This window comes from Pelecanus crispus, chromosome 6 (assembly GCF_030463565.1).
Source record: "Pelecanus crispus isolate bPelCri1 chromosome 6, bPelCri1.pri, whole genome shotgun sequence".
Lineage (NCBI taxonomy): Eukaryota > Metazoa > Chordata > Aves > Pelecaniformes > Pelecanidae > Pelecanus > Pelecanus crispus.
In genome coordinates, this window is record NC_134648.1 from 68,073,808 (window position 1) to 68,095,367 (window position 21,560).

The window sequence follows — 21,560 nt, forward strand, 5'->3', positions numbered from 1 at the left end:
ATTCTATCTTATACCTGAGTCCCTATCTGATAACAATCCCAGCAACAGGGTGAAGTTCCAGCTACCACCTGCTTCATCTGCTCCTGTGTTTTTCCCATTCACCTGCTAAGAATGACAAGAAGGAAAACTGAGATGAGTAAAAATCAAATAATCATAGGAATGAGAAAATAAGAGAAATGTTTAGTGCTGCTACAGTTCAATTATAAAAATTCTTCACAGTAAGCACTCAAGTTAATCTGAGAGATAAATCACATTGATCTCTGAGTATGAAGCAGTGGTCTTTGCCTGTGTTTACAGTACACCATTTCGCTTATTTAAGACTTAGGATCATTTTCCAGCTTTACAGTTACTGCCAATAATTACAGTATGTTGTTTAACCCCATTCACAGCAGTTCTAGACAAAATTCTCTGTTTTCATTTATTCACCCCCTGGACCATGTAGAGTATCCTTTTAATATCTTCAAGCAAGACCAAGCAGAGTTCGACTTCAATTATACTAGAAGATAAGATTAGAATTCAAAATAATCCTGGCAAGGTGCAGACATGATCTGAAAATGTAAAACGTTATTTAATAGGAACAAGTGCAAATCGTTAGCTGTGCAAGTAAAGGAACAGCTGCTTAATTTCCATTGAAAAGAATCGATGTGTTCTTTTGGACCAAATTCTGAAAATGAGTCTGCAACATCATGCTGTTGCAAATAAAGATAAAAACTGAAATGTCTAAACTGGAGTATAATCTGCTCCTTCAGAACTGCTAAGGCATGAGCTAGTAACATCTCCAGTTTTGATCACGGCACTTGAAAAATAAGATACAAGTTGCATGCAGAGAATCCAGGAGAAAGCAATGAGAATGTCTAGAAGCTGAGAAAACTTTGCCTTTGAACACACATTGAATGATTTTAGGTCATCGTACAGAAGAGATGATAGAGGGGAAACACAACTATTTTCATATATATATAAAAGCTGGTTGCAAAGAAAAATGGAATAACGTTTTCTCATATCCACAATCAATGGCAATAGAAATAATTGCCTTAAATTGCAAGAAAGGAGATTTGGGTTAGACACAAAATGAGACTAAATGACCTACTGAGGTCCTTTTCTGATGTGATTCTATGATTACTTGCAAACTACCTGCTTTAAAGTCCCTTTTTTATTACCGTCGGTAGAGCTGGCACTGGCTGCAAGAACAGGAGGCTGCAGTTATAGGAAAATAAAGAACTGACTGCCTAAAATGCACAGCACACCAGTTTATCTAGTTAGCCCTAGTGATACTAACCTCAGCTTTTAATCATGCCTCAGCAAACTGTCAGAAGTCTATGTAAATAAATGCTCTTTAAAACCACTTAATTATAAAATAATTATTCCTTGGAACATCAAGCATTAGTTTAATCAGTGTTGACAACTTCCATGATTTCACTGAGTCTAATCAATCTGAGGCAGCCTGTTCTTAGTTGTGAGATGGTGCAATCAGCTATTTTATTTATTAAAAAAAATTAGCTCTGCAAATCACATGGAAAATCCTAAAAGTCTAATCTGAACATATGCTAAAGATTAAAAAGCCAGAAGGTGAATAAAGCCACGTGTGTTTTTTAAGCTCATAATTTTAAACTAGTTTTATAATTTTAAGAGATGTGACTCATGATTTTTGAACTTCTGGTTTGGCAATACCAAATTACTGTGCCCTATATTCTGCTGTTCTGAATATTTCCATATTACTGATCATGCATTTGCGTAATTTGCCACAACCATGTTATACTGATTTGCAGGACTTTATTTTGTTATTCACAAAAACAAAAGAACGCTTATTTAAGAAAGATCATGTATTGTGGCTGCCTTTCAAATTAACAAGGAGCATTTGTGTGCAAAAAGTGGAGGTATATAAAAACAAAATAACACCAAAAAGTTACATAGTTCCCCCCACATACACCATGATTTTTAACACAGCACCTTGTCAGAAGAATCTGTTGTCATTTCATACACTGGTACTTCCTGTCTGAATCCCAATTACTAGACATACATTCACAAATATAAACAAGACTTTCAGTGATGCAAAAAGTATTATTTGTTCTTAGAACAGCTGTTGCTTAGACTTCTCTGAACTGATTGCTGTATTATAAAGTAATTAATTTATCCTCACCAATACAATCTGATTTATGCAATTTTCTGGATAGTTTTACGAGGGAAATGGATACGAGGGAACTGGAGACCAGAATTTAAGGTCTAAGATCTTCTGATTGTCAAACCTGAACAGACCATTGCTTTTCAACTTTATCATTTTAATGATCCAAGGGGCTGATGTCTGATTGCACTGCAACTTGTGTTCACTCCTATTTTTATACTGCATCGCCTTATGAAATACGTGGGGGAAAAGATTTTCCTTTTATCGAGATAAAGATAAGGGTTGAGTTCTCAGTTCTGCTGCAGATACCGAGCTCTTGCTTCACTGAAGAAACCTGAGTAACATCTTCATTTCTGGCTGGGTGGTGTAATGGAGAATAGCCTACAGTGTATTACATAACGCTGCCAAACAGGAGACATGGGTGCATTATCGATCCCAAACACAAATAAATGGATCAGAAAGAGGCCTGCTACTTCCAGAGGTGCTGACTTGCTGTTCTGGAAGTTACTGTGAAAATACGGCTTACAGATTCAGGATGGGGGAATAACAGCGAATGCTTTGTTAAAGGGAAAATCAAACTTGTGCTGCAGTCCTCACCGTAAAGCTCACTCTTTAATTTCTGAACCAGTCTGTTTGGCTCACCTATAACATGACTGCATATGAAGCAACATAAAATAAAATCATGTGGCTCTTCCCATATGAGAGGATGACTGCATAGAGGAGTTGGTTCACAAATTGTGCTGCAAGTCTTAGAGAACTGCTGACAAAAAGCAGGCTTGTAATAGCTCTGCTGAGAAGAGAGAATAAGTCTAATGAGGTTTTAGAGGTTGCTCCCTCTAGTTAGACTGGGCTTTCTCTAAAGACATTGGTAAGAGATGAAAAATGATGGCAAAGAACATCACGTGAACTTCTGATTAGGAACAAAAGCTTAAAAAGCAGCTCAGACCTATACATATCGTTGTACAAGAAGAAAGCAGCACCTGCATGCTCAAATCGGAAAAGAAATACTTCTGCAGCAGGCTAAATGAAATATTTGGTAGCCTGAGTCTACAGACCTTTTGATTTTTTCCTGAGAATGGCCACGAGTGCGTCATTTACACCATTAGCATTAAAATGGTGTGCTCATACATTCCTCCAAGATCTTTTCCCCAAATTTATTATAGCAAAACAACAATTCAAATGATGAAGTAAATAGGACTGAGGGAGTACCATCAGGGCAAGCAGTAATGCAGTCAATGCAAACACCTCTTCAGCAGGTTATCAGCACATCTGGGGATCAGCACACCCATATCAGGGCCACACTAGTTATTGGGCCAAGGAAACCCCAAACAAGTTTTGTCTGGAGCTGTTGTAGATATTTTGGGCCTGGGCTGATAAAACACATAGGTAAAAGCTTTGGGCCAAATTAATGAAATGTCACCTCTAAATCTGATAAAACCTGTTTGATTACAGCTACACTTAAATGAGATATCAAAATAATTTTGCTGCAAAGACTGCATATTGTGCTAATCAACATTGTTGTGTTATTTCTTAGTCCATTTGTTCTCTCCATCTCTTGTTTCTGTACGTATGTTTTTGAGGCAGGAATCCTCTTTTTACTCTGAAATAACAGGGACTGAGTTTGCACTGCAGCTATCAGAACAGGGTTCTCGTGCATTACTAGTGCTCCTACGGGACAATCCTCACAAGGATACACATAATAAATAACATCAACTTTTCAGCTGAAATTATCAACTAACTCTCTTTTGTATTGCTCTGGCATCTCTCCCTGCTCCATACGATACAATCAACTGAATGAAGTAGCAGTGAATTACAGGAAGAGATAGTTCAGCGATGAATCAGTCACCGGTCTAACTACAAGAGAAACCGACACCCTCGCCATCGCAGAAATATGCATACGGTATATACAGAGCAGCTCCTGTTGCAGGTAGGGAGAGCTGACGGTTTCCATTTTCCATTGACTTCTTTCGGATTTCTCCAAGGTCAGAACCCATGGCAAAAAAAGACCAGGATCTGTGGAAGAATAATAGTTATTTAAGCACGTACAGTATTTACCGTCAGAAATCAAAGCTCTTCCATCTCAAAACTACATACGCACATACTACACAGAAGAGGTGGAACCCTCATATCTCGTAAAAAGGCTTTGAAAAATACACTAATTGAAACAAGGATGTTTTTGAGCGGCAGTTGAGAGTGTCTGTAGTAATGCATGAACACAAATCCTTCTGGGAAAAGCTGTATTTTCTATGAGGGCTGCTATAGCATAATGCTGAAGGCTGGGGACAAAATTAATGAAAAGACGGTTTAAGCATACAACGTTTTTAATCCTTCTCTCACGTAACACGTGAATTCTATGGGTAGCAGACTTTTAGCCACACTTCTAAAGCAGCTATTGAGAAGGAGCTACTCACTAAGCCTCCGAGGAAAAAAAAAATATCTCGGCATGGTATTTTGCTCTCCTTACTAGAACTGGAATATTTTGAAGTGTTTGGCTCTAAGTAAGGAGGAATAATTCGGAGGAACCACAACCGATTTTCATGTTTAATATATTTTCATCAAAGCACTTTCCTAGCTCCCAGTTAATAGCTTCGTAGCTTTTGCTAAATGTAGGCGTGACGACATTTCACATTAGCACAACAGACAAAAATTTGGAGGCGTTTCAAGAATGGTGGCCACGCAGCAACAGGGCTGCCCGACCCCTTAACTTCTTCTTTCCAGAGGGGAAAGCCAGATCCGCACCCTGCCGCCCGGTACCGGGGCAGGCCGCCGGCCACCTCCCCCCTCAGCAGCAACCGCAGCAGCCACAACCGGCTCCCGCGGCTCGGGGCGGCCGGCTGAGGGGGGAAGCCGCCCTCGCCAGCCCCGAGAGGGCTGCGCGCAAGGAGGGCTGCCGGCCCGCCGACTTCGGCCGAAATAAGGCTACGAACTGCCGCAGCCTTTGCTCGCCGCCCCACTCGGCCCCCCTGCCATAAAGGCGGGCTGCGAAACGAGCCGCGCTGCGGAGAATTTTTCCTCAGGTTGGGCGGCACCTCGGCCCCCGCTTCGCCCTGACAAGGCGGGGGGGGTGCTGGAAGGAGCGGGGAGGGGGGGGAAGCGTGGGAGGGTTGAATTTCTGCCGCCTTGCGACCAAATAAGGGTAAATTCCCCACCAGCTGGCGGCTGGCTGGGAGATGACACGCAGCGCTGGAGTGAACTTTCAGGAATTACAAACATTGGGAGGCGAGCTGCGAGCGCCGGGCGCGGCCCCGCTCCCTCCGCACCCCCCGCGCCCCTGAGCGCCGCCGCGCGCGGGCTACGTGCCGCCGCCGGGCGGAGGAGTAGGGGGGCGACCGCCCCGCCCAGCCCGCCCCGCCCCTCACCCGGCTGCCCGAACCCCATTGGATAACGCTGACGTCAATCCCCGACCTCGCGTCCACCGTCCACTGGAACTTTCTAGGCGAGTTTCGGGGCGGGGGCGGGGCGAATGCGAAGCGGGAGCGGTGATTGGTCGAGGGCGGCGGCGCGCGCGGCACGCCGAGAGGGATCGAGAACAACCAGGAAGAAGGACGGGCTGGCCGGCGTACAGCGGGGAGGGCTGGGCTGACGGGTGGGCGTCGCGGTTCTGATTGGCCAGGAGGCAGGGGGCGGGTGCTCTTCGTCGACTGACGGAGGCGATTGGCCAGTAGTGGCGGGCGGGCGTCTAGATTGGCCAGCAGGGTTCTGGCAGGTTCCAGAAGACAGCTGAGCCGGCTATAAAGTGGGCGCCAGCGGCGCCCTCCCGGCACATCGCGCCGCGGACAGCAGCGAGAGCGGGCGGCAGCAGACGAGACCGCGAGCGAGTAGCTGAGCAGAGAAACCTGCCATCATGTCTGGCAAAGGGCCGGCAATCGGCATCGACTTGGGCACCACGTACTCCTGTGTGGGCGTCTTCCAGCATGGCAAAGTGGAGATCATCGCCAACGACCAGGGCAACCGCACCACGCCCAGCTATGTGGCCTTCACCGACACAGAGCGCCTCATCGGTGATGCTGCCAAGAACCAGGTGGCTATGAACCCTACCAACACCATCTTTGATGCTAAGCGCCTCATCGGCCGCAAGTACGATGACCCCACGGTGCAGTCTGACATGAAGCACTGGCCCTTCCGTGTGGTGAATGAGGGTGGCAAGCCCAAGGTGCAGGTGGAGTACAAGGGTGAGATGAAGACCTTCTTCCCAGAGGAGATCAGCTCCATGGTCCTTACCAAGATGAAGGAGATTGCTGAGGCCTATCTGGGGCGCAAGGTGCAGAATGCTGTCATCACAGTGCCTGCTTACTTCAATGACTCCCAGCGCCAGGCCACCAAAGACGCTGGCACCATCACTGGCCTTAATGTGATGCGTATTATCAACGAGCCCACAGCAGCTGCTATAGCTTACGGCTTGGACAAGAAAGGTACGCGGGCTGGAGAGAAGAATGTGCTCATCTTTGACTTGGGAGGGGGCACTTTCGATGTGTCCATCCTTACAATTGAGGATGGCATCTTTGAGGTGAAGTCCACAGCTGGTGACACCCACCTGGGTGGGGAGGACTTTGACAACCGCATGGTGAACCATTTTGTGGAAGAATTCAAGCGTAAGCACAAGCGTGACATTGCTGGCAATAAGCGAGCGGTGAGGCGACTGCGTACGGCTTGTGAGAGGGCGAAGCGCACTCTCAGCTCTTCCACGCAAGCTAGCATTGAGATCGACTCCCTCTACGAGGGCATTGACTTCTACACCTCCATTACTCGTGCCCGCTTCGAGGAGCTCAATGCTGATCTCTTCCGTGGCACCCTGGAGCCAGTGGAGAAGGCTCTGCGTGATGCCAAGCTAGACAAGGGCCAGATCCAGGAGATTGTGCTGGTGGGTGGCTCTACCCGTATCCCCAAGATCCAAAAGCTACTACAGGACTTCTTCAATGGCAAAGAGCTCAACAAAAGCATCAACCCCGATGAGGCTGTTGCTTATGGCGCTGCCGTGCAAGCTGCTATCCTCATGGGAGACAAGTCTGAGAATGTGCAGGATCTGCTGCTGTTGGATGTCACGCCTCTGTCCCTGGGCATTGAGACAGCTGGTGGAGTGATGACCGCTCTCATCAAGCGCAACACCACCATTCCCACCAAACAAACTCAGACCTTCACCACCTACTCAGACAACCAGAGCAGCGTCCTGGTCCAGGTGTATGAGGGCGAGAGGGCTATGACGAAGGACAACAACTTGCTGGGTAAATTTGACCTAACAGGCATCCCCCCGGCACCCCGTGGAGTCCCCCAGATCGAGGTCACTTTTGACATCGATGCCAATGGCATCCTGAATGTCAGTGCCGTGGACAAGAGCACGGGTAAGGAGAACAAGATCACCATCACCAATGACAAGGGTCGCCTTAGCAAGGATGACATTGACCGTATGGTGCAGGAAGCGGAGAAATACAAAGCTGAGGATGAAGCTAACCGAGATCGGGTGGCAGCCAAGAACTCCCTTGAGTCCTACACTTACAACATGAAGCAGACAGTGGAGGATGATAAACTGAAGGGAAAGATCAGTGACCAGGACAAGCAGAGAGTGCTCGACAAGTGCCGGGAGGTGATTTCTTGGCTTGATCGCAACCAGATGGCTGAGAAGGAAGAGTACGAGCACAAGCAGAAAGAGCTGGAGAAACTCTGCAACCCGATCGTCACAAAATTGTACCAGGGAGCTGGAGGGGACGGTGCAGGTGGCTCTGGTGGCCCGACCATCGAAGAAGTAGACTAAAGAGGACTGAAGTATAGACTGGTTTATGGACAGTCACTCTATTCTTTGCTTTGTATTTTTTTTTCCTAACATTTAAGGAAAACGTCCTTGCCGATAACAGAGTTTATTCTGTTGGGTGTGTATAAAGGCACATCTGTCAGCTTGGTTTTGATAAAAGGGAAGGCACGTCCTGCTTTATAAGGTTAGTAATAGACATGTTTTGTTAATTCACATACAGCTGTTTGTACTGTGGATGTTTGTCTCTGTTCAAGTGTCTCTTCTAAAGTAACCACTCGACTGTTGCAGCTGACAAGTTTCAAGTTATGCATGAAAATAATGGCAGAAGTTTAAAAAAAAAAAATGCCAAATTAGGCTTTCTGGAAATTTTGGTAATAAATAAAAAGTATTTAAAGCATAAACCTATCTTCTCCTCTCTGTGAAGGGGCAGTAGTGGGGTGGCGGGGGGGTGAGGAAGACCTTCCTGGCAGTGTCTGTGGCTCCTGAGCCCTACGTGCCCTGCCGTGGGGTGGGTGCTGGCAGCCCGCTGAGCTGGGGCGGCAGCTGCAGGGGGTGGCCAGCACCCCCAGAAAGGCGGTTTGAGCACAAAATGTGGCCTTGATGCTGTATTGGGGTGGCAGGGCTCAGGGCGGTGGGTTGCCCAAATGGAGCCCAGCCCGGGGAGCGAGCTGGCTTCCCCCGCAGGGTGCCGAGGGGGTGTGTGCTGGTGTCACAGACCCCAAAACCCAGCGTGAGTGTGACCCACGGCACCTCCACAGTGGGGGGAAAAGTTTCCTGGAGTTGGGGGTGTTGTTTTCAGGCAGGACCTGCTCTTCATCTGTAACTTGTGGATTGGGCGGTGGTGCCCCGCCGCTCCTGCAGCGGAAATGTGGAGTGGCTTGTTGTGTAAATGTCGCTGAAATAAAACAGTGTGGAAATAGGTACAACAAAAATAGTCCTGCTTGGCAGGCGGCTGGGCTCGATAAAATAGAGACTGGTTTGTGGCCAGCTATATAAATTGCTGAGTTATTCTTGGGTTGCTTGTATGCAAGTTGAGCTTTCAATATTTTACTGCATGTGGGGTTGTTTTCCCCCCTCCTAAGACGATTGAAAGTACAGCTGAGAGCCGGGAGTGCTGAGTAAGGAGCCGGGACGCTGACCTTGATAGAATAGGCAAATTTTGTAGTAGTTAAACTTGTCTGGCTTTACTACAAACTGTCTCCAGAGCTCTTAATTTGTTTCAGAAAGCAAAAAAATGCAGTGTTTAGAGTCCAAGGAGCTGCGAATTAATTAGCTGTAATGGAGGAGCCTGATGACATGCACATTTTGGACTCGCTTGTCCTTTAAGGGAAAAAACCGCAGAGCAGTGTGCAGCTGAAGGGAGTCATCCGCCGTGTTTTTTGTTTGGTTGCCTGTTAGTAAGTGGGAGCGTTGGTGTGCTGGGAGATCGGGCAGGCGCTGCCCTGCTGGCTCTCTATGCTGCAGAGACCTTTTAGGACCCCAATTCCTTAAGCTTGAAGGTGATGCATATAAAAAAAAAAGTATAAAAAGTATGTTGCGATGAGAGGACAGACAAAAATAAACTTGTTTAGCATTTAATAATCAGTGGAGATGTGAAACTCCAGTTTACTACGATACTTCTCTCGGCTGGTTTGCCAGGGCACCGACTGTGGGTTTCTCTTCACTCGCTACAGAAAGGGGTTACAGCCGCCACTGGGGAATGCGCGGCTTGTAAAAAGCTTGTTTGATCAGCTGTTGTCACAAAGGATTCAAAACCACTTCAAGTTTATTGAATGGTTCATAGGTAAATGGCAGCACCATCACAGTGAGACCTGAGAAGTCAATTACGGCAACTTCAGCACCTGCTGAGTGCTCTGGTGCAATCGCAAAAGGCTGCAATCAGGCTGGGTGTTTTTGGTGTTTATGTACACAGCATTTTCCTGGCAATCAGCCTCTTGATTTCCAGGCTGTAACGTATATAGGACTCCCGAGAATGAGAAGATACCATGACATTTTTTTTTTTTAGGAACTAATAGGTAAATATGTTTATGAATAGCAGTAGACTATTTGTAAGTGAAAAGTTGTTGCTGCAAACTGTAATACTTTGTCAGACACACTCTTCCTAGCCGAAATCCCACTTCTATGGGATGACAATAAGGATTAGGTAGCACCCATGTTCATTGTAAATGCAGGTTAACTATTTTTGCTATTAACTGACTGGTAATTGCCCTTGCCACATAGTTTCCTTTACTTTTCAGCCCTTGGTGTGCATTCCTCAGCGTCGCTTCCCAGTTATTAAACACAATTTTTTTGTCGTTTTCCCCAGACGCCTATTTAAGTGTATTGCAGAGCTAATGTAGCCAAACGCGCACAGCAGATAGTTTGTCACACGCCTGCGCTGTCATCTGTCCTTTCCCTCACCTCAGCCACTGCTGCTCTGTGCCGATTTCAGCAGTGGGGCAAGCAGGGAGTAACAGAGACCACAGACGTGAAGAACCTGTCCAGATGGTTAAAGTACCCCAGGGGCTGAGGACATGAACAGGTTAACACTGGAGTAATTGTATTTTTTTTTCCTAGGAAAGGGATATTTTTTAGTATGGACCCACCTAGGTGGTGTGGGGCATGTAAAAGACAAGAAACTTCTGCTGACTTACGTGATTGGAAAAAGATTTGAAGTCTCCAGGCTCAAAGTAGCTTTTCAAATATGTGAACAACCCCACAGAATGAAAGAGGCAGAAAACTTGAAGGGCTCAGAGCTAGATTCCTTGCATTCATTCACTTAGTTTCTAAAACAAACAATAACTTCAGCTGAGGTCCCTTCCAACCCAAAGCATTCTATGATTCTATGATTTTCAGTATATTGTACTTACTGTAGTAAGTGAAACTCTGATGCTGTTTAAGTTAGTGGAAACTTCCCACTGACTCCAGTGTGTCTACATATTTTCCCCCGGTTTCTTAAAGAAAGTAAGTAAATGTCAGAGGGGAAAATGCTGTTCCTCATTTGCAAATAGGTGTATTTGGTGTGTCCATGGAGTTCTGGGGCGTAGTTGCACATTTCAAATGAATTTGGCAAAGCTAGGAAAATAATCTTGTCTAAAATCTGCAGTTTCATTGCTTCCACACTCCGCGTCTCTCCTCCTTTGTACTGTCCTGACTCACAGGGAAAGCCACCTCCTGCTGTCAAAATCATGGGCCTGGGTTTCTGAACTTTGCTTATGCTTAAACAGGGCTCTGCGAAAGACCAAGCCCATAGGAAGGCTATAAAGTGCTTATAACTTCACAGCACTTGTGTGACTACAGTGTTAACTTTGGATGGCTCCTTACATTTGCTGATCGAGTTTATGTGGATGGTATTATTTTATATAGAGGAACACCCGTAGCATTAATACTGGAGAATTTAATCACCCAAATTAAAACCTTAAGCACCTTAGCACCTCACTCACGGTACAGCCAGGTGTGTACAACGCCAAGCAATCGCTCCCGTGTGCAACACAGGTCGCCCTGCAGTTCCCCACCGTCGCTTTGCAGGGGACAGCCTAAAAAAGACAAAGCCGAAAGCATTACTAAAATAACGTGCCATGTGAGAGCCCTCGGAGGGAGCTGAGGACAAGAGAGCTGTCTCAGGGCAACCCACTCAGGAGCTGGAAAGCTGAGACGTGCTTGGACAGGCTGCGTCCACCCAGCCGGCCGGGTGAGTCAGCCCCGTGCCCTGCCGCCTCCACAGCGCCTGTTTGAAGTTCTGCACAGAGGACTGAGCAGACAGGCTGCAGCCCTGCTCATCCCCTTGTGATACCATCTTAAAGACGGGAATGAATATATCCCAGCAGCCTGCCTTTTATCTCTCGGGAGACACTGCGTGGAGCCCTGCAGGCTGGGCAGCCTTTCTCTTGGGAGCTGCCTGTCATTTATTTGAAAGATTCTCCTTGAAGGTTTTGGGGCACTGTGGGGCGCAGCCAAGGGGAGACAGCTCTGAAGGAGATGTGGCATCTCAGGACTGCACCGTAAATTTTGTCTTCCCCGCTGCAAGCCACTCCCACAGATACATATGAGCAACAGGAAGAAAAGGGAAAAACGTTCAGGGAATTCACATTTCCAGTCTTGGCACATATGTTAAATGCAAGGCATCATGTTAAAAAGCCTGCACTTACAGCCAGCATGCATACTTATTTTAAAGTTCCTTTTTTCAGTCTTGTCAGTGCGTTGCAATGTAATGGCATTTCAAGCTCTGCTTATTTAAAAGGTGTTCCACGTTTCTCCTCCTTTGTCCTGTGCCTGGCAGGAGTTTCCCTTACCGTGTCCCTTTAGAAAGCGCACGGAGGTCTAATCTCTGCCTACGTCAGGGACACTGCACCTTGGCCCCTGGGAATGCTATGATATTGAACCAGCAAAGCATGTGGGTGCTCTTACTGCAGCAAAATTATGTCTGTAGTTGTTCATCACAGGAAAGTTATCACCCCTCCCTACCCCACAGTGAAACAAGTTATGCTAGTAAAGCTTCTTTAGCACACCTATGTGGGTCAGGTATCACATCTCTCCGCCACTCTCATCCTCATATTTATGCAGGCAGAAGCCTATAGCATAGGTCTGCCTTTAGAGTAGATTTTTGCTTGCAGCAGCGTGGTGATTATATAGTTGGGCAGGCCAGCATTTCCAGATGCAACAACATATTTCACTTCCACATATGAAACAGCGGTATTAAAAAACCCTGATCCACCCTTACATGACCCATTTGCCTTTACTCTCTCCTGCATCAGTAGGGTGGAGACACAGACAAGCTGGTTCTCTTGTCATCCCAATACCAGCACCAGCCAGGAATTTTAGAGAGGGGATAAATTTCCCTCTAAGAGCCAACACATTTTTTTTGTAGTCTTTCATTTAAGGAAAATCAAGAGCAGTATAGGAAATTCTTATTCCTTTTCCATTGCCGAAGATGCTCTCTCCTGCCATTCAAAAATTGGTATTTGTGTGTCGGCCTGTACACAAGTTGACCGATCACTCTTGCATTCTGGACCAAGAAGCGTGAGGTCATTCTTGCTCGTGCTTAGGTAGCAGTTAGCAGCACCTGTACCCTATCTGTTGGAGCAGTTCAAAATGTCACTGCTGCAAATGATTGCAGTTAAAAATCTATTTTGAATGGAATTAAGAAGACAAAAACACTTCCAGAAAGTGCTAATGCTATGTGTTTCAGCAAGACTCTAGAGAAAACCGCATGGGTTTAGGGGTCTTGGTTGCCTTGCTATTCACTGACAAGCTTCATGAAATATTTTCTAACTATCAATCCTTCTAAAAGCTGTTGCGTGGTTGAACTGACAGTCTAGCAATCACATGTCACTGCTGAAAGCAGCATTTCTTTTTGCCAGGCTGTGTCTAAAAAATGTAAACATATTTCTTTCAAAACCACGTTTATTTCTCATTTGGCAGACTCCTTATTTTCCTGCTGCAGACCTCATTCACAACATGTTTGCAAATGTACTAACACAGCCTGGTTAAAGACAACTGATGCTAGCTAGTCCTTAGTCCTATCCCTGCCACTACAGGTGGAAGATAACTAAACTAAAAATTCTAAGCTAAAAAGTCTCTGTAATAAACTAAAACCTAAAAATAAAGTTATCTGCAATAATTACCTTCAAAGCTCACAGAATTGAACAGAGAAGATCTTGTCTATAGTACATCTATATAAAATTTTCACTTTTTTTTCCCTAATTCTATAGCAGGGATATGGTTATTATATCCTACAGAAGAACTAGAAACTAGGCTATGACATCTTTTATAAGCTCCATAGATTTCTGAGCATCTCAGATACAGAATCAAAATCATATTTTTGAAAATACCTATTGAGTACGAGGTACATTTAAATACTTTTTCCTTTCTGTTAGAGGCATGTTAATAACAAAAGGTTGATTGTTAGGAGCACAAGGCAAATGCCTAGCTGCATGAAAATAGCTGACAACTGCTAATGTTTAATCATCTCATCTGATAAAACCACGCAGAGGGAATAATTGCATGAGGATTTCAGTAAAAAGAATGTGCAGCTGGTTTTTCTGGCTTTCCAAAAGCAGCCTGCGCTCCCGTAAGCAGTGCTAGGCAATCATTGCCTCCTGATTTCCCTTAGACCTTCGGTCTGGACTCAGTAGCTAATTCTGCCTTTGCCTATCAAACACCTTTAGCCAGTTTGTTTCTGTGGATGTAGTCACCACTGAACGCGGCAGGTAGCCAGGCCACAGGGCTCTGAATTTGGGGCAAGGCTGGTGCTGGTGTCCCAGGAACATGAGGACATGAAGTGGACACGGTATCTCTCCAGAAGTTGGAGTGCAGCTGTCTAACTACTTTGCTTTGGGCGACCCAGGGGATGAGACTGAAATGCAGCAGTGTTAACATGTGAACACCATGAAAATTGCTGAAAACAAAGAATTAGGAGCTTCAATTGTGCACAGATCTGAAGTGAAAAATCACACCAGTGCTCATCGTATTATGCCTAAGGACATTATTTATTCCATTCATATAGCATGATCATGTTTTTAATGAGCAGGGCAGAAGTACTTGGCAGGTAAATGGCATAGTCATGGACTAAGTATTAGCTACTGTGAAATTGAATTCTGTACTTTTGTGCCTAATACAAACAGTAGTGTGCGCACAGAGAGTCTAATATTCCCAGAAAAACCAGGGCTGACATTTAACTGCCCCTGGGAAGAGAGGAGGAAATTAATACGGTGGGTATGGAAGACGGACTTGACACAGCAAGAAGAAACAAGAGGCAGAAAAGAGGTGAATGACTGGATGGTGAGTCAGTGATATTTTTGTTGAGTTTATGCAGTGTTTATTTTCTGGGTGTGATACCCGAATTAAACATTAGATATACCTAAAGAATGGATACCTATGCGTACTGTTGAGTGTTCTCAGCTACTGGGACGCACATGGACACACAAACACCACAAGAAACAACATTAAAAGAAGCCTATTAAGGCTGCAAGGTCACTTGCTCAGAATTATGACCATCAGAGCAAGCCTATTTCTTCTTTCTTTGTGCTTATGCATCATAACACGGTTTTTGATTACACAGTAACAGGGTTTTTTTAATTTTTTTTCTTCTGTAGGGCACCTGCCTCAGTCAGTGTACACAATGGGCAGCATATACTCACAGAAAGTAATATATCCTGGGTTCAATGTACACCTTATTTGCTGTGTACTGCCCAGCCCCAGCTCTGGAGAAGAATTATCCCTTAGGATGTTGCCTGTGGATCTCATCACCATCGCATCTTGAGTGCTTCACAACATTAAACATTTAGTTTTCCCCCCTGACATGCATATAATTCCCACAGAGACAAGGTGATAAAACAAAACACCAAAAGCTAAACGCCATCTGTCTATTATGGGGTCTTCTACTGGAAATGCCAAGGAACTGGTTTTTCAGACAGATTAGTATTTCACACTTCTCGGACCGTCCAAAGTAGAGCTCCCATTGGCTTTGGTCACAGTTGTGGGTACCTAGTCCTGCATTTCAGACTTCCATGAAGCCAGGCCATTCGCTCAGAGAGAAAAAGAGCATGCAAATGATGGTCATTAGGGTTAAATGCGGGTTGGAGTGATTTGGCTGGCATTCTGTGACTGAAGCCCATATGGAAATCAGTTTCCCACGTAGCCTTCAACTGCTTCAACCATTACGCCATAATTTCACTTCTTGTAGCGTTCTGGCTCACTCATTTTATAGCTTCCAACTCTTGCAACAGCTGAAGCAGGGATCCAACAGACACGAATCTCCTTTGCTACACAATGCCAGGCTTTTTTTTTTTTTTTTTTTTCCCCAGAATGATACCCATTTGGGCCATCAGCACAGGTGGGATGTTTGGTGCTCACCGCTGCACCCTTAGCTCATGAAATACCTGGGCTGAACTGATCTCCAGCAAGCATTGGTTGAGGGTAGTACAGTGCTGCATCTGAGCAGCCCAAGTCTCCTGTCTGGTAACTCAGTCAGTCTCGGGGTTCCCCAAGACACTGTTGTCTGTCCTGGCCCCTGTGCTTGGCCAGAGCCAATTCTGTCCCACTCTCCACAAATCCCTTCCACATTTTCTTCATTTCCCCCTAGTTGCCTGTCTGCTGCACTGACCAGGCCTTCCCTGCCTGCCTAGCCAGCTCTGTCTTTAGCTCTCAGTCCCAGTCTTTACATTCACAGTTGTTCTCCCTGTAGGTAGTTCTCGCTCTTAGTTTCTCCCTGTCTTTCATCTGGGCTTTTTGTGCCAATTTGCTCCCAACTCTAACACAGCTGAAGGCTTGTCTCCCCTGCCTCCTGCACCACCAGTGCTAACACAGGTGGCCCTGACTGTCTGCAACATATCCTTTACTTTTCCCAGTTCTTTTGGCACAACTTTTACTGGAGCCAAGATGGGCCGATGGTCTCCTGAGGCTGATGACAGCCCCGCTCTACAAAAATGAGTCGATGAGCCATCAGTTCCATACCTCCCACTTTCCCCTGATGCGGAGCCTATTTCTATAGTGCTGCCTGGCTGCCATGGGTGAGATGTGAGGTTGTTCCCAAACCTGCTTCTCTCATCCTCTTAAATATGTAACTTAGCTGCCAAGTCATGGATATGTACTTGGCAGTCTGCAATAGCAACTGGAAACACAACATACACAATATGACTGTCAAAAAAAAAAAAAAAAGAGATGGCTGTAGAGAACAGAGCCAGAGCAGAATTTTCAGGCTGATTTGAGATTCTTGCTTAGCTATCCATGGACTGATTGTGTTTGCATGGATAAACCTTTACGGAGTACCTACAGGAGAAAAGATGCAGTGTTTGGAAGACTATGGAAATGGGGGGAAGTTAGGGACAGGTTGTCTTATGGAAATTTTCTTTCCCCGCATTGTATTGTCCGTGTGTTCTTCCATGTGGCCATGAACATCTCAGTGCTCCTTTCAGGAGTATTTTCCCTAGTTAGAAAATGTTGCAAAAATGGATGATGCAATCTTTAAGAGCTGAAAGCACAGGAAATGTTCCTTCTGTCTTACTGAACTGACCTGTATAGAAGTCTTAGGTGTTTTCACCTCTTCAAAGTACATACTGGCCTAGTGCAGCTGTACTAGCAAAATTTTCCTAGATTGTGGCTGGTTTTCACCTTATAGCTGACCTGATCGATTGAGAGGTGTGGTCCTCCCTGTCCCCTGATCTTTATCTGCATCTCCACTGGCCCTTCTCCAACTCCACCATGAACTGATGCAAAATACTAACTCAGCAGAAAGCTTCTTATTTATTTTTGCTGGATTACTATTTTTGACAGTTTAGGGAGCCGCCTTGCTGTGGGGACAGAGAAGACAAAGAATTGACACAAACATAAATGATGGGAAGACTTTGATGGGAGCAAGAATGCCTCTTCCATCAACAGCTGGCTATTAGGCTGGCTTAGCTGTAATGCAGAACCTCACCCTTTATGGGGACTTGACTTCTATTGGCAAAAAAGTGCTATTGTCAATATAACTTGTACCAATTTTGGGTGTGACCTAAGCAGTACCAGTTATACATGACACTGTTCCACTGTGAATGACTAATATGAGAGATTTTCTGCTTGCAAAAACAATGCTTCACAATATCCCAAAGATCAAAACCCCTCTCTCAAAACCATGCCTTTAAGCGACCTGCCTTAATGTACGGGAATTATTTCCAGGGGCAACTTGCAAATCCTGAGCTGATGGCTTGCATAGGGAACTAGGTCACATCACAGGAGACTTGTGACCTGATAGATATACTTTTAAATCTTGTAAAGTCCCAAGCTGGAGCATGCTTAACATTCAGAGCGCTGTACAGACATGAGTGCCCGTAACAGAGGGACTGGGTGCAGCTGCCTTCACTGCTGCCAGTCCTGGGCCAGTAACCAGGAAAGTCTCTGCAGCTCCTGACTGCCAAAGAACACAGTAAGCCCAAATGAGTGGCTGTGGAGATGTTACTGCATGGAAAGCACTTAATTCCCCTGTTTGGCCTAAAAGGTTACCCAGGGAAGCTGTTTAGCAGGGCTGGGAAGGAGCAGAGCACACAGACCGTGGGTCCCAGTCCACGGCACAGGCTGGAGGGGGATCTGCGTGCTGGGAGCTGCGGTTCCTAGGGGACAGCAGGCTGTCACCAGGATACTGCCATAAACAGCGCTTGCTTTATCCCCTGCACTCCTGGCCGTGTCCCAGGCAAGCACCATGCCGTCCGTGAGTCTCCTCACCTTTCCCAGCTCCATCTTGTTGCTGCTGTTCATGTTTGCCTCTGCAGCAGATCCGGGGGCCACGGGAGTCCCCATGGGGTGGGCAGGGCAGGGCAGGGCAGGGACCTGTCCCACTGCCCCAGCCAGGGAGCAGGGTGGCCGGGGAACAGCCGTTCAGCCATTTGTATTAGTGAGAAGCAGCTGAGATGTATTTTGAAGACACAGGAGTGGTATTTTCTCCTTCCTATGATGCATTGGTAGGCCTTGCTCTGCCATGCTACCACCTTTCCTGTTTTCCTTTTGTGGTTCATAATCCCTTGTGCGTAACGTAAAGGCGTAGCCATTGCATGGCCTTTTTCTTCTGAGAGTTGTAAACCAGTATTAGAAAGCTGGAACTGAAGACTAGAACAGACAAGTTGAAATAACCGCTTTTTGTCAAAGGATTAGAGCCATGGTTTCCTTGTATTCATCTCTGTGGTCTAACCATTGCATGGGCTGCTGGCTGCTGATGTGAAATTATTCTGGTGTCCCATATCCAGGGCTCTACTACCAAATTGAGCAAGAATCTGTGAGAGCCTTGTGGCTGTCTGGCTGAATGGTACCTGGCAAAAAATTCACAGAAAGCCTTAAAGTTTCACTCAGTTTAAATTTGTAGGCAGAAGGATTTCAGCAATAAGAGTCATTTTGCTTTAAAGGTGACCTGCAAATAATAGTTAAGGTTTGTAAGTCTCTCTTGTTAATTAAGAAAGGACTAATAGATCTTATTTATTTCCATTTTTTTTTTTGGTATGGATTTTTTAGAAATATATAGGTACTGTAAAATGCTGTTACTAGTAGTTTTGTCCAGTGCCCCCTGAAGGGTCTATCTGGTGTTTATTTAAAGTTCCCAGAATATCGGGAAAGTGCATAACATATTCCATTTTTAAACAAAGGTTTCCTTTCTCCTGATATTTAGTCTCTATAATTGCATAAATATCAACCCCCCCCACCAAATAAAAGCAATGTGTTGTTTAATGCATGGCTCCATTTGATTTCTCAGTCTTTATTGATTCACTGGCAATCAAAGAACTGATGTTCCTTACCAAACTTCCAATTATTTATTCATAACCTGAAAGACATAAAAAAGGACAGATACCCATTTTTCTTTCTTATGCTGGCAACCTTTAATCTCAGAGAACTTCTGTTCGAATAACTCACAAACATCATCTGGGTGAAAAGCAGACTGAAAAAAGATAGTAAGTGGCCCATATGCACAGTGCTTGCATTATAAAAACTTTGCTGGGCTGAGAAGTTGAGCATAGCTTTATGACGTGCTCTATGTGCTGTTTTCTTGCAGACGATAAAACTAACTTCAGGTGGGTGGTACTGGAAAGATGATACTAACACACTGGAATTCGCAAGGTAAAAGAACGATGTTTAGTTTCAAATTATGCAGGTTTAGGTGTTGATACAGCAGTTCCAAGTAAGGTAAAGTCAGAGTCTAATATTGTTTTGCCTGAACATCAACTGCAGGACAATTTTTTTTTATTATTACTTTTTATTTTTGGTTGAGACTGGAGTTCCTTAATGATTGCTCTGTGGCATTTATCCCATCATGTTAATGGAGAAAATCAGAAATATGCACGTACTCCACACTGCTCTCAAGCTGAGCCTACTACGGACAGACGGCTAAAAGTGTGTGGCGAGTCCTGCCACGTCAGAAATGTGCACCATGCACTGGAGCAGCAGCGCTGGACGCGAGGGCCAAATGCCAGCCCAGGTGTCTCTAGGTGGAGGCCCACAGACTGATGTTCCCTGTTGCCGGTGTTACGTATGACCCCGTGCACTGCTGAGCGCTGGAGGACTGCAAGCCTTTAGGGAAACCACAGCTCTGCAGGGGCCAAAGTGCACGTAACTGTGCTTTGAATTTCTGTGGCAGTTGTGGATTAAGACTTTATCATTTAAAATATTGGGGCAAAAAACCCCAACACCCAAACTATATCCTCCCTGCTCTCTTCTCAAACGCAGGGCAGGGAGCGCGGGGGAGCGTGGCGGCGGTGGGCCAGTCACACTCTCCCTGCTGCTGCCTCCCTGCCCTGCTGGGCATTTTCCAAGCCTTTGTCACTGTGGAGCCAAGCTGCTCACCTCTCCCCTGGCCACACGGCTACTGCAGGCACCTTTCATGGTCTGTGTCTCAGCAGCTCCGGCCAGCTTCTCCGCTGGGTTTGGGAACGCTGCTGACTCTGCCCGGTAGCTCTCCAGGGAGAGGAGTGAGCTCCCCAGTGACCTCTGCCTGTCTCTGCCCTCAGCAATCCCAAAGAAAAGTTCTGGTACCGAGCAGTTTACATTTAAAATCTTCCTAAAGCCACTTGAGACACCGATTGCTTGAAAGGTTTACATGGTGCAGTGTGTATGGTGGCAGGAGACAGAGCAGGAAGACCCAGGGAAGCCCCTGTACTCTTTGCTTCTGCGTTCTTGAAAGCAATGTCTTACGTGGACCTCACCACAACCCAGATGTTTTCTTAGTGTCGGTTAGAGGCCAAAATAGATATGCCTTTGCATCATGGGATGTTGACCTCTTTGCACTGCTGCTAGTAATTTAAATTCATACTACTGCATGCTCATACTCTATATTTCAGCTCCAATCCAGCAGCTGAGGAAAACCTTAAGGAAGGAAAAAACATTCATTTTCAGGAAAAGCACGTCAAGACATTGAAGAGGTATGTCAATTCGACTAGCCTAGTTCCAAAAGAAACAAGATCTCTTCAGTGGGAATATTTTCATCCATTGTCTGAGGATCATGTCTGAACAAAACATGTGAAACAGGAAGCCAGCTGTCATTTCAACGGGGTGGATGAGTGGTCTGAACATAAAAACAGAGCCAGACATGCCTGGTGTTGAATGCTGGCTCAGGCACTAGGCTGGTATGACTTTGGTAAAGTCATTCAGCATCTTTGTTGCTGTTTCCAGATCGCTCAGAACGAGGTAATAATTCTCATCTACCCTAAAGAGTATTGTGAGGTAATTAATTCATCTGTGTAGGGCACTTCAAAGATTAAAGTATTATTATTATTATTATTGTTAATTTTATAAATTCACAATATGGTATAGCTGACTTTCATCCATTACTTAAAATCTCTTTGATCTAAATAACACAGTCACAATTTATTATATTAGCAACTAAAAGAGCAACTTCATACGCAACCTTAAAGGTGAAATGTCCTATTTCTCTCGACATCCCCAGCCTGTTTTGTGGTTATAATAGTTGAAAGTTAGCTCAGGATACCTGCCAAACACATTTCACTGCCTGTCCCTTTGAAACTGAGTGCAATGAAGAGAGTGCATGCCAGGTAGATAATCTTAATAGTCTCAGACTGGAATTAAAACTGTGTCCTTAAATGTTATGTATTGGTCAACCATTAGCATCTTCCAAGATGATTGCAGTGCAATGCTCCCTGAAAGGATGGCTGACACAGAAGAAAAATTGCATAGGCTGTCAAAGTGGGTGCAACATGAATATGTGACGTTGGATGATGTCAAATGTGAGTAATTGCTGGT

General features: G+C 45.4%; 2 protein-coding genes across 2 annotated transcripts in view; both read left to right on the forward strand.

Annotated features, from left to right (window-relative positions):
• Positions 1 to 21,560, forward strand: part of ZBTB1 (zinc finger and BTB domain containing 1) — a 49,225-nt gene that overhangs the window by 14,731 nt on the left and 12,934 nt on the right. Inside the window, 1 exon segment of the mRNA XM_075712832.1 lies at positions 21,426 to 21,544. Within this exon segment, the coding sequence (XP_075568947.1) occupies positions 21,426 to 21,544 (119 nt within the window).
• HSPA2 (heat shock protein family A (Hsp70) member 2) lies at positions 5,899 to 8,266 on the forward strand. Its single transcript, XM_009489138.2, has one exon. It carries the CDS (start codon positions 5,964 to 5,966, stop codon positions 7,866 to 7,868), a length of 1,905 nt encoding a protein of 634 aa, XP_009487413.1. The 5' UTR covers positions 5,899 to 5,963; the 3' UTR covers positions 7,869 to 8,266.